The 13,941-nt window shown below is 36.7% G+C and overlaps 1 protein-coding gene across 2 annotated transcripts in view; it reads left to right on the forward strand.

Moving 5' to 3' along the window:
* frmpd4 (FERM and PDZ domain containing 4) overlaps positions 1-13,941 on the forward strand; it is a 60,773-nt gene that overhangs the window by 7,876 nt on the left and 38,956 nt on the right. The window contains exon 1 of one of the 2 annotated variants that reach the window (XM_051904958.1): positions 746-1,330. The exons of the other annotated variant lie outside the window; for it this stretch is intronic. Within the exon in view, the coding sequence (XP_051760918.1) occupies positions 1,290-1,330 (41 nt within the window). The 5' untranslated portion in view covers positions 746-1,289. Of the gene's footprint in view, positions 1-745; positions 1,331-13,941 lie in introns of those variants that run through there. 2 annotated transcript variants of the gene reach the window in all.

A 13,941-nucleotide genomic window follows, 5' to 3' on the forward strand; every position in this document is an offset into this window, starting at 1 on the left:
TACTGTCACTACCGAAAATGTGCAGTCACGACCGAAACATGGGATGTTTTGTCAAAAATAAAGTATATTGAATGATCAACTAAGATGTTATTATAGTGTTTGATTCAATGTTTATTCAAACTAATAAATCCTTCACTTTGAAATCAGTTTGATAAACTTTATGACTTTTACAAAGAAAGACTGGATTCAAAATACAACAAATCTCAGAAATTACACTTGAAATATTGTTAAAATTGTAATTGTTATTGATTTACCTGTGAAACCTTTTTAATAAAATAGCAAAAACTATATTTACAAAGTAGATGTAAACTAAATCATAATAGGTCAATGTAACCCTTCTTATTAAATTATTTTTTATTGTGTTTCGGTAGTGACAAATTTGGGAAGAGGAAAAATATTCCAAAACTTTCTGAAAATACAATATGAGAATTAACTGCACAATTACTAGAAATGTGTAGCTTGGATATTATACAATTTGCATACAAACGTACATATACTCAGAAAATTCCGAGTTTACAAGTTGCAATTACGACTTTTACAAGGACGTGGAATCATTCCCACAAAGCTGAACGCACATTGTTTTCAAAAAGGTTTCCCAGAACAGTCCTCCCCGCCTGCTATTGGACACACTCACAAATAGCCCCGCCCCGAACCCACGCCATTGGTTAAGGCGCGCTGTATCTTTTTACGCTCGCACCTTGACACGTTAATACAGAACGCGCGCTCACAGGTGTGTGTTTATCATCTCCAAACCGTCTCATGTAACAACTTTCTCCTTTCTCCTCCTCGCTTCACTCCTCCCACTCCCTTCATCTCCGTTTATCTCTCTCCTCCTCCTCCACGGAACACCCACGCGCTCCTCGATTCCCCTCCAGTCTCGCGCTAGTGGCTGACGATGACGCTGACCTTTGCACGCGCGCAAGAATATTCATTATATGTGGACATCTGAGATTAGATGGAGCGTCCATCAGTTGAGAACTACTCCGTTTTACCCTCCCCTCCATGCGATCTCTCGCTCTCGCGTTGCTCTCCAATCCCGGCGTCCTGTTTCCACCGCGATGGGAAATTAAATAAAGTTGGCCGAGGGCAGCTGGGGCTGTGAAGGATGTAATCTGAGGGAAAAGCGGATCGTGTTTCCATGCAAACGACGCCGCCGTCCACGCGCAGCCATGCAGGAGCTCCTCGAGACCTGTTATCAGCTGCACTGACTCTCAGCCTTCATTTCTAACCGATTTACACCGAGACGTCTGCAGGATGAAATCGAAGTGAGTTCGGAAGCGATCCATGTCATGGACGTGTTCAGCTTTGTCAGGATGCCCAAACTAGCAGGGTGAGTCTCAGCCGCAGTCATTGCGCGAATTCACTTTCTTCACATGTTTAGAACATATTATTGACTTGAATGCGTTTTAATCGCAGCGTCAGTCGCGTGTCTCTGCGCGTTTCGCGGTGTATGAGAGAACATGCAGTAGTGATGTCAGGGGAATTGATAACGCAGCTGTCGCATCTCTTCTCATTCATTCAGACCTGATGGCAACTGGAAAGGCATCATCCGTCCCTCATGCTTTCCCTTAAAAAAAATATACTTGGCTGTAATACTTGGAGCTTCATCTCAGTACGATGGAGAACATGAAATTTGGAAGCTTCAGAAACAGTGAATCACTTCACAGTGGTCGAGCGATATGGGCTTGTCAATAACCCATGTCCATAACTATATGTGTGTGTGTGTGTGTGTATGTATGTATATATGTGTATGTGTGTATATATATGTGTGTGTGTGTGTGTGTGTGTGTGTGTGTATATATATATATATATATATATATATATATGCACACATTATATGTATATTATGTGTGTGTGTATATTTTATTTATATATATATATATATATATATATATATATATATATATATATATATATATATATATATATATATATATATTATATACACACATATATACATATGTACACACACACACACATAATATACATATAATGTGTGTGTGTATATATATATATATATATATATATATATATATATATATATATATATATATATAAATAATGTATGTGTGTTTATATACATACATATGTACATACATACACACACACACATGTGTACGTGTGTGTATGTATATATATGTATGTATATATATAGATAATGACACACACACACACACACACACACGTATGTATATATGTATGTATAGTTGATTTAAAATACTGAATTTAGAGTAATTTGAGTACTTTGTAATAAAATCAGTATTTTAAACAGAAATTTGTGCATTACCCATGGTCTAAGCATGATTTTGGAGGTTGCTGTAGCAACAGCAGGCAAACTATATTAATGAAACACAAGAACACTTAAATCAATAATAAAGTGATCAAAATAATAACTCCTATATCAGAGGATACTTATATATTGATGTATTGCTACAAGATATGGAATCACTTCATACATACATACATTATATATATACACACACACACATACAGTCAAACCAAAAATTATTCAGACGTTTTTTGATATTTTTTCTATTTTACTAGTGTGTTCAGGACACTATAGTTCATTTCTGTAAGTGAGGATAGCAAAATAAAGTAAACTGTGACATAAACTTCTTCATACAGTGGACTACCAGTAAAATTGATAAAAATTTGGGACCAAAAATTATTCCGACACTTTGACCTGACTATGCTTTGCTAAAGTGTTTTCTGACATAATTAAGATTAATTTTTTCTGACACAGTTTAACTCTGAGATTTTGTCGTATTTTATCACCATTTTTTTAAACTATAGTGAATAAACTGAATTAATGAATGAAATGTTCAAGGTTTTTGAATACATTTCGGTTTGACTGTATATGTGTGTGTGCAGGTAATTGTATAAATTAAGCATCTACATCTTTTGGCCTGTTGTTGTACTCTATATGATCATAATATCCACCCTATTCTGTATATATTATCTAACACATATAGGCTGATCGCTGGAGAATGGCGCTTGTGATTTAATTCGTGTCCATCCATACTGTGGCGTAACATATAAGCCGGGCGGTTAAGCTCATTTCATCCTGTGACTGTCTAAACTCCATAACCTATTTGGCTTGTTTGATTTTTCTTGATTTTATCCCAGCTAATCCTCCTAAAGGATTGGCCCCTGGATCCCACTGGCATCGTCGCCTCCGTCCAGTGTTTATTCTCCAAAATAATCATCGGGATTATAAACGTATAGAAGAGCTCTTTATTTCATCTAGCAGCTTTGCATTTGCTTTGTGCATGAAAGAATCAGCGGGACGAACGAGGCCTTCAGACGCTCTGAATGAGGACGGGTTATTCGTGTTGACTAATGTGAGCTTGTGTTTGAAGGTTGGAATGGAATTGCAGGTGTTTTGTGATGTTTGGAATGAGAAACATTTAATGTTGAAACGTTTCACAGAATCTTCAAATTCTGAAACAAATGCATCTTCTGCACAAATGAAAACTCTGTCAATATTTACTCACCCTCACGTCATTCCAAACACACATGATGTTATTCTTTTCCTTAGCACATAAAAAGAGAAATTTCGAGGAACGGACACTTTCTGTCTAGTGCATGTGTTCTGAATCTGAATCATGACCGTCTGGAACACATAAGAGTGAATCATGACAGAATTTTCAGCTTCCGTTTGAACAGTATGTCAGTTGTCATGTGATCTCTCTGAAGCAATCATGCCATTCTAGCATGTTCTTCATAAACTGTAATCTGCTACATTCTTAATCTCCTGCAAACAATGGCTCTTGCAAAAGGAAAATATTGGACTCGAGGGGGATTAAATTAACATAATGAATTAAATTAATTAAGTTGACCAAATATCACTAAAGGGCAGATGCTTGATTGGAAAATGCAGTGTAAAAGCTTCATCCAGCAGATTGTGCATTGTGAATATTTGGACTTTAGCGAGACAGGCTGAAGGTTAAAGAGCGCTCCATCTTATTTATAAGACAGTGTATGAAAAGAAGCACTTTGGAGAGTTATGAAAGCATCATCTTTAATTCATGCGTCTCTCTGTGTGTTCGCTGCTGGAGAGAACTCTCTGTAAAGTAGAGCTGAGATAGTGCCTAAAATAATTAAAGTACACGTGAAGCCTGTTTCCATGAGGAGAAACGGCCTGACCAAGAACTGAAGATGGATGTCAGAAATGCTCTTTCACATTGAAAACGGCGTTGACGCTGGATCTTGCGTTGCGTGTTCTTATTTTGACAATGGAAATTATGAAACACATCACTTTCAGAAGATGATAGAAGACGCTGCGTCATGATCGCGACACGATCGGTTCCCAGAAGTCCTTATTGCTTTAGCGAAGCAGCATGTCAATGTCACTCCGTGATCTACTCGTTGTCTTATGTTGTGTTTGGGCTCGTTCGAGACCACCGGCTCTCAAAATATGTGATCTACTATGTTTCTAATGTTTTGTGAAGTTACAAACCAAAACGTGGCATAAACACATGATATGTATACTGTTTACATGTGCGCCAGCATTTGTATGAAAAGTATTTTTCATACAAATGCTTGGTATATTTTGGTCTCTAACTGAAACAAATATGCTTGTTGTATTCTGCTAGTTGAGACCTTTTCAATGATATATGACACTGGGGATGCACGATATATCGCCATCATATCGGTATCGGCCGATATGTTTATTTTTAATGTTATCGTTATCGGCCCGATAAATTTGGCTGATATATTAAAGCCGATAAATAATGGATTATTTCCTTCAGCTGAGACACTTCAGATGCACACTGTTCATCATGATGGTTTTGAATTGTTTGAAATATGATCGAAATCACTTCAAAAAGGAAAATACAGTTATGTTCAACATGTGCAGCGCAAGTCTGTCATATAAGATACATAATATTATAATGAGAACATTATAATTGTGTGTTTGGGACATGGATTTTAATGGTGAGACTTTTGTTTTTGTAATCATGCTCTCAAAAATTATATAAAAATTTGGATTTAGATTTATCGGCCAATATATCGGTTATCGGCTTTCAGCCCAAATTTTCATATTTTCATGCCACAAGTAAGACACAAATCTATCTGTTTTGTACGATGATTTTACAGATTTTACAGTTATGAAAATAGAGCACTTCTAATATGTTATCAAAATTAAAAGCACTTATTAAGTGTTGGTCATATTCCCTGTATGCACTGAGCTTCTGAGCTTTAAAATGACACCTGTTTTATGTTGGTTAAGTAACGTGATAACTTTGAATTTAAGAGGTTAATTGATTAATTGATCAGTAATTTAAACAACTATCAATTATGGGAATTTATGTAATTTTCATCCCTAATGAGAACTAAAAGATTTTTAAAAACTATTTGAAGTTCATTCAGAAATGAGTACTCCGTCATCCTCATGTTGTTCTAAACTGATATTTTAGTCATTATTCACTGATAATCTTGCCAAATATATTGTATTAACTTGGTAACAATTAATTATGATACTTTTATGGCATTTTTGTCATTTTTAGAGGATCGTCACTATAAACCAGTGTTAGTATAATTGATACTATTATAGATTTTATTAATATTTTGAATTAGTTTTTATTTCTAGATTTAGTTTTCATTTTAATGTTAGTAATTCTTTTGTGTTTTTTAATACACTAACTTTGTTCGGGCTCAAAATGATATTTAATGTTTCTGAAAGAGTCTCTTCTGCTCACTAAAGCTGCATTTATTTGAACAAAAATACAGTAAAATTGTGAAATATTATTATAATGTAAATCAGCTGTTTTCTATGTGAATATATAGTAAAGTGTAATTTATTCCTGTGATCAAAGCTGAATTTTCAGCATCATTACTCCAGTCTTCAGTGTCACATGATCCTTCAGAAAACATTTTAGTTATTTTAGTACATGAAGTTAAACTAAAATGAAAATGAGAAATGTTTGCTTGGCAACTAGTCTGAAATAATATATATATATATATATATATATATATATATATATATTTTTTTTTTTTTTTTTTTATAGTATTTTATTTCAGTTAACATCATTTCAAATAATGAAAATGTTAGTTAACTATAATGTCCCTGCAGTGAACTGATTTCTTGTGTGTTCTGCACAAATAACAGCATGTCGACTGAACTGAGAATGAGTGAAGAATGACAGAACTTTACTTTTTGGCTGAACTATTGGCTTCCCATTGAAATGTCTTTGTTGTTGAATCTTTTGTTAAAGACTGATGATTAGAGAGCTGTAGGAAACGCTGCTGCAGTTACAGTGAAGGGCTGACGGGGGCAGCGATGACCTCAGTCAGCAGATATTAATGCCCAGCAGATGCCATCCGAAGGGCTTTATTTTCCTCTGCCCTCTAACAATTACAATCATGACTACAATTATAATCACATTTATCAGTTTCATCAGTGCAAATGCTTTTTTCTCCCTCTATGAGATTTGTGCAAATGAAAATTAGCAATTGCATCATCCTTTTGTTTGCTTTTGTGCATCAACTGCTGTAACAAAACAGCACTGTACAAATATTCTGCATGAAAATCTCAAAGAACCACATTTTACCCTGAAATTAAAATAAAAAATAAAATAAGAATTGCCATTTTTGCTCAAAACTGAAGCCTATTTCTAGGACCAAAGAGTACAATATAGAGAATCAACACAGAGATTAATGATAATTACACAAAACTGATAGGAAAATGCTCATATGCATGACAATAATGAGAAAATGTTTCATGAAAATAATTTATGCAATGCATACATTTATGTAAATTATAACTATGTATTTTTTCTGTTGATTTTGGTGACCTAAACATATTCTTGACAAGTTTCAAGAGATTCTTGCTGTGCAACATCTGCTGAAATCTAGGAAACATCAGTTAACGTGTGTGTGATCGAGTCATGCAGGTTTTGAAACAGCGTCTGTTGGTCAGTATATAGCATATATTTAATCAACTCTTTCCTGCCTTTAAGTTATTATAGCATGCATGGTTTGCTGCTGTGTTGCTTTTTCCATGTGACCTGCTCTTTATACACGTTCATTATTCACACAGAAGGTACAGGATGTGCCGGGCAGAGAGTGATGCATGTGCAGAATATTTATGAGCTCAAACTGCACGAACTTTTGTTAGAAGCATTCAGATTTTAAATATTCCATAACACAACGCCAGAAACATTGGAAGTACACAAAACAGATGCAAATTCTTGGCCAAAGCATTGCATGTTGTGTTGCATTATGAATCTTTGACATACACTACAAATGTTCAAATGTTTGGAGTCAGTAAGAAAGAAAGAGCCTCAGAAAAGCTGTATTTTGATCAAATAAATGCAGCTTTTCTGAGGCTCTTTCTATATAAAGTCAGAATTGCGAGATATAAAGTCAGAATTGCGAGATATAAAGTCAGAATTGCGAGATATAAAGTCAGAATTGCGTGATATAAAGTCAGAATTGCGAGATATAAAGCCAGAATTGCGAGATATAAAGTCAGAATTGCGAGATATAAAGCCAGAATTGCGTGATATAAAGTCAGAATTGCGAGATATAAAGCCAGAATTGCGTGATATAAAGCCAGAATTGCGTGATATAAAGTCAGAATTGCGAGATATAAAGCCAGAATTGCGAGATATAAAGTCAGAATTGCGAGATATAAAGTCAGAATTGCGAGATATAAAGTCAGAATTGCGTGATATAAAGTCAGAATTGCGAGATATAAAGCCAGAATTGCAAGATATAAAGTCAGAATTGCGAGTTATAAAGCCAGAATTGCGAGTTATAAAGCCAGAATTGCGAGATATAAAGCCAGAATTGCGAGTTATAAAGCCAGAATTGCGAGTTATAAAGCCAGAATTGCGAGATATAAGCCAGATTGCGAGATATGCGTGATAAAGTCAGAATTGCGAGATATAAAGCCAGAATTGCGTGATATAAAGCCAGAATTGCGTGATATAAGTCAGAATTGCGAGATATAAAGCAGAATTGCGAGATATAAAGTCAGAATTGCGAGATATAAAGTCAGAATTGCGAGATATAAAGTCAGAATTGCGTGATATAAAGTCAGAATTGCGAGATATAAAGCCAGAATTGCAAGATATAAAGTCAGAATTGCGAGTTATAAAGCCAGAATTGCGAGTTATAAAGCCAGAATTGCGAGATATAAAGCCAGAATTGCGAGTTATAAAGCCAGAATTGCGAGTTATAAAGCCAGAATTGCGAGATATAAAGCCAGAATTGCGAGATATAAAGTCAGAATTGCGAGTTATAAAGCCAGAATTGCGAGATATAAAGTCAGAATTGCGAGTTATAAAGTCAGAATTGCGAGATATAAAGTCAGAATTGCGAGATATAAAGTCAGAATTGCGAGATATAAATTTCTAAATTCTAAATTCTAAAAAGAATTAGGGGTCCAAACAATCGTTTTATGGAAAAAACAAAGTGGGCATTTTTCAAAATATCTTGTGTGTGTGTGCGTGTGCGCGCGTCTTCCGCAGAACAAAAATCATACAGGTTTTAAATGACATGAGGATGAGTAAATGGCAGAAAATTGTAATTATGGCAATTCAGACATAATGGGAAGGCATTTGTATTTCCTGTTTGCATTGTTGCGAACAGCTCCTGACACAATGTGCCGCAGGGCATCAGTTCTGCTGGAATATTTGCGTGTGAAATGCTCATTAGCGGCGTTGATGAGCTGCTGTGTGTTATTACAGTGGCCTGTCATTAGCTGGAAGCACCGGAGCGGTGGTGTTTCCCCAGCTGGACGATCTGGGTCTGATGAAGCTCTCAAATAACAGGGCGGGATCACTCGCGGCTCGCAGCTGAGCGTCTTACAGCAGTGTGTTTCTGTAGCGCTCTAATGACAGCCTGCATCACATCACTGTCAATATCAGTGTGAAAAGCATCGCTTCCGCTGCGTCGATTACACATGTATCTAAAGGAAGTGCCACACTTACTTAATACTTATGTCTAGTTTTCCAGCACAAATATCTAAACGTTCTTAAATCAAGATTCATTTACTGTTCAACAGTGCAGGATTGCAGTGTTTATTTAAAGTGCGCCTATTATGCTATTTTAAAGGTTGTTAATTTTGCTTTAGAGTCTTTTAAAACAGGTTCACATTCATCCAAAGTCAAACACTTTAATTTTCTCATAATATCCACTGCAGCATCAGCTCTTTTCTCTCAGTGTCTGAAATGCTTCAATCAAGGATTCGGTCTCTCTAAACCCCGCCTCTCTGAGAGCTGCTCTGCTCTGATTGGTCAGAAGCCAAACGCTCATTATCATATCTGAATCTCAGCTCTTGATTCACAGTGATACGAACAGTAACAATGTTTTACCGTATCAATCTCATCAAAGTGGATTTGCTTTGGCAGCAGAAAACAGTGTCTTCTCAACATGAACAACACGAACCAAACTCTTCCAGTCTCAGATACAACTACAGTGATTGAGGGCGGGGCAAAGAGACGCTGTTTGCTCGCAGTTAAAGCAAAGTTCACGTTCCAGCGACGTCGTCCCTGACGGTTCAGTATCATTAGCACTACAGTAAAGCACACGAGTCTCCAGACACGACTGTGAAGCGTCTGAGAGCTCTTGAAGCAGAGCTGCATATTACCTGACAACAGCCCATTTGCAGTAGCAAGACAAAATTATTTCCCCAGCCAATCATCCATTCGCATACATTCTGACCTGGACTCTTCAGCATGTCTCTCCTGCGTCTCTGTCTTCCTCCGAGATGGAGCTGAGATTTTTTTTTTCCATCTGTCCACCGGTTACATCATCTCGCCTGCATGCTGGCATGTTCGAGGGCTTTGTTGTAATCTGTCACTGCTTTGCATTGGTTTGCTGAAAGAGTTACTATAAGCCATCATCTTCAATTTAGAAGGAATGAAAGTGCAGGATTTTTCTATTATTGGGTCACAAGATTCGACAACTAAATTGCTGTCATTATATAAAACAAAGCTGTCTGTACTGTAAGTGCCTGTTTGAGAGACCGTTTTAAATAGACTCTAGTTTTCTTGTCGCATTTTAAAAATGCAGTATAAATATTATCTACTGGCTGACAGCGATTTCTACCATTGCACTAATGTACTGTCAGCACTGTCAATTTTTCTGGATTCTGTTTTAATGGTTTAATTAAATAAAAATAATCAAAAACCATGTCTGTTGAATTCATAAAAATACCATCTAAAACTTTAATATCTTTTTTTATTTTTTTTTATTATTTTTTTTTATTCTGTTTTATATTATTTTGTGTTTTATGACTGAATACAAATAATCGAATGAATGCAATTAAAATGTAATCAAATGAAAATGTAACAATTCTTTTTATTTTTTGGCAAATGAAGTGCTGCACAATAGTGGTTTACTGTTTATTTCAATTAAATTTGTAAAATAAATGTGAAATATTCCTTAATGTTTTAATTATTATTATTATTATTATAATTCTACTGTACAATAGTAAAATATTTCTGTCCCAGTTTCTTCAGGTGAAACTGAACTTTTATTTTGCCGGGTTGTGGTGAAGAGCTGTGAGTTTGTGTGTGTATCTGCAGATAGTTTTCTGAACTTTTATTTTGGCGGGTTGCGGTGAAGAGCCGTGAGTTTATGTGCGTATCTGCCAACCGTTTTCTGAACTTTTATTTTGGCGGGTTGCGGTGAAGAGCCGTGAGTTTGTGTGTATCTGCAGATAGTTTTCTGAACTTTTATTTTGGTGGGTTGCGGTGAAGAGCCGTGAGTTTGTGTGTGTATCTGCCAACCATTTTCTGAACTTTTATTTTGGTGGGTTGCGGTGAAGAGCCGAGTTTGTGTGTGTATCTGCAGATAGTTTTCTGAACTTTTATTTTGGCGGGTTGCAGTGAAGAGCCGAGTTTGTGTGTGTATCTGCAGATAGTTTTCTGAACTTTTATTTTGGCGGGTTGCGGTGAAGAGCCGTGAGTTTGTGTGTGTATCTGCCAACCGTTTTCTGAACTTTTATTTTGGCGGGTTGCGGTGAAGAGCCGTGAGTTTGTGTGTATCTGCAGATAGTTTTCTGAACTTTTATTTTGGCGGGTTGCGGTGAAGAGCCGTGAGTTTGTGTGTATCTGCAGATAGTTTTCTGAACTTTTATTTTGGCGGGTTGCGGTGAAGAGCCGAGTTTGTGTGTGTATCTGCAGATAGTTTTCTGAACTTTTATTTTGGCGGGTTGCGGTGAAGAGCCGTGAGTTTGTGTGTATCTGCAGATAGTTTTCTGAACTTTTATTTTGGTGGGTTGCGGTGAAGAGCCGAGTTTGTGTGTGTATCTGCAGATAGTTTTCTGAACTTTTATTTTGGCGGGTTGCGGTGAAGAGCCGAGTTTGTGTGTGTATCTGCAGATAGTTTTCTGAACTTTTATTTTGGCGGGTTGCAGTGAAGAGCCGAGTTTGTGTGTGTATCTGCAGATAGTTTTCTGAACTTTTATTTTGGCGGGTTGCGGTGAAGAGCCATGAGTGTGTGTGTGTGTATCTGCAGATAGTTTTCTGAACTTTTATTTTGGCGGGTTGCGGTGAAGAGCCGTGAGTTTATGTGCGTATCTGCCAACCGTTTTCTGAACTTTTATTTTGGCGGGTTGCGGTGAAGAGCCGTGAGTTTGTGTGTATCTGCAGATAGTTTTCTGAACTTTTATTTTGGCGGGTTGCGGTGAAGAGCCGAGTTTGTGTGTGTATCTGCAGATAGTTTTCTGAACTTTTATTTTGGCGGGTTGCGGTGAAGAGCCGAGTTTGTGTGTGTATCTGCAGATAGTTTTCTGAACTTTTATTTTGGCGGGTTGCGGTGAAGAGCCGTGAGTTTGTGTGTATCTGCAGATAGTTTTCTGAACTTTTATTTTGGCGGGTTGCGGTGAAGAGCCGTGAGTTTATGTGTGTATCTGCCAACCGTTTTCTGAACTTTTATTTTGGCGGGTTGCGGTGAAGAGCCGTGAGTTTGTGTGTATCTGCAGATAGTTTTCTGAACTTTTATTTTGGCGGGTTGCGGTGAAGAGCCGTGAGTTTGTGTGTATCTGCAGATAGTTTTCTGAACTTTTATTTTGGCGGGTTGCGGTGAAGAGCCGAGTTTGTGTGTGTATCTGCAGATAGTTTTCTGAACTTTTATTTTGGCGGGTTGCGGTGAAGAGCCGTGAGTTTGTGTGTGTATCTGCAGACTAGTTTTCTTAACTTTTATTTTGGCGGGTTGCGGTGAAGAGCCGTGAGTTTGTGTGTATCTGCCAACCGTTTTCTTAACTTTTATTTTGGCGGGTTGCGGTGAAGAGCCGTGAGTTTGTGTGTATCTGCCAACTGTTTTCTTAACTTTTATTTTGGCGGGTTGCGGTGAAGAGCCGTGAGTTTGTGTGTGTATCTGCAGATAGTTTTCTGAACTTTTATTTTGGCGGGTTGCAGTGAAGAGCCGTGAGTTTGTGTGTATCTGCCAACCGTTTTCTGAACTTTTATTTTGGCGGGTTGCGGTGAAGAGCCGTGAGTTTGTGTGTGTATCTGCAGATAGTTTTCTGAACTCTTATTTTGGCGGGTTGCGGTGAGTTTGGGAAATTGAGAATTTCTGCCTCCAAACCTTCACGTATCCATATGCCTTATTTCAAGTAAGATGCTCCCTTAGAAGGTTGCTGCCTATGTAGGTTGCCCACTAGGTTTTAGAACACAACCGATATGTGTTAGTTATTTCTAACTTTCTGTGTCACAAGGAAATTGATGCGATAAAGTTTTTTTCCTCACATTTACAGTTAAATAGTGTCCGTCCAGATGAAGAAGGGCGGGACGTTTGGAATGGAAACGCTGCGAGGGAACATGATGAGCTCTGCTCTCCAGACTGAATTATTGATGCGGCGCACACATGAGCGATCGGGTTCATGTGCTGGAATGTTGCTGCTGTGTGTCCTTCACTGGCCAGACAAAAAAGATTGAGTAATTACAGCGAGACGCAGTCAGAGATGTTAAACATTTATTGTTTGTACTCTGGCAGTATTGGTTGTATGTAATAATGGCTTCAGTGTAAAGGGGGAGATTTGTCACAGTGAGGGACCTCTTTTACCAGACCTGCTGTAAGTGTTACCCTTATAATGATATGTTTATGAAGATATTAGTATTTTGTCAGTAGTTTTACTGCTGAGCAGCTTGTTAAGCTTTAGTTTGTTTCCCAGCACTGCAGGAGCGGATCCGTGTTTCTCTCTGGACAGTTTCCCTGTGGGAGTCGCACTAACTGACATTCCAGTATAGATGTCAGGCTACTAATTAGTTGAAGATATTAGTTTGATTGTCATTCGCCCTCTCACCGTCTCCACACAGCTGCCATGGCAACAGATCCCAGTTTAACAGCTTCATTTGCATGTTACGGCGCGGCACGTCATTTCAGTCCGTTCAATTCTACTGATAAATCGGCAAATTAATAACTTTCCTCTGTCATTATCATTAAGCTTGAACAAGACGTAGGATTGTGAAAGTGATCTGAAATAGGCTCTTCAGCTTGGAAATAAGGCTGGACAGAAATTAAATATCAGTGACTGTTAAGATCACTGTATATATTTCAGCGTTATTTTAGTATTTACTATTATAGTATTTATTAATAGATTTTACATTCAATAATATTTACTTGTACATTTTAGTAATTTTGTTAGGTGCTTTTTAATATTTTAGCTTCAATTTGACCTTTTTCAGTTTTATTTTTAGTCATTTTACCACTTAAATTTATAAATAAAATAATAAAATAAAAATATTTCTACAGCATCGTCACAAACATATTCATTTAAGTTTATTATAGTATTTATTCATATTCACATATATATATATATATATATATATATAAAATTTATTAATATTTATTAATACATTTTAGTCGTTTTGTTAGGTGCTTTTTAATATTTTAGCTTTCATTTTTATTTTAGTTTTATTTTATTTTTAGTAATTTTAGTACTTAAATTTATAAATAAAATAATAAAATTAAATTGCCAAGACAATA

Source organism: Ctenopharyngodon idella, chromosome 9, assembly GCF_019924925.1.
Source record: "Ctenopharyngodon idella isolate HZGC_01 chromosome 9, HZGC01, whole genome shotgun sequence".
NCBI lineage: Eukaryota > Metazoa > Chordata > Actinopteri > Cypriniformes > Xenocyprididae > Ctenopharyngodon > Ctenopharyngodon idella.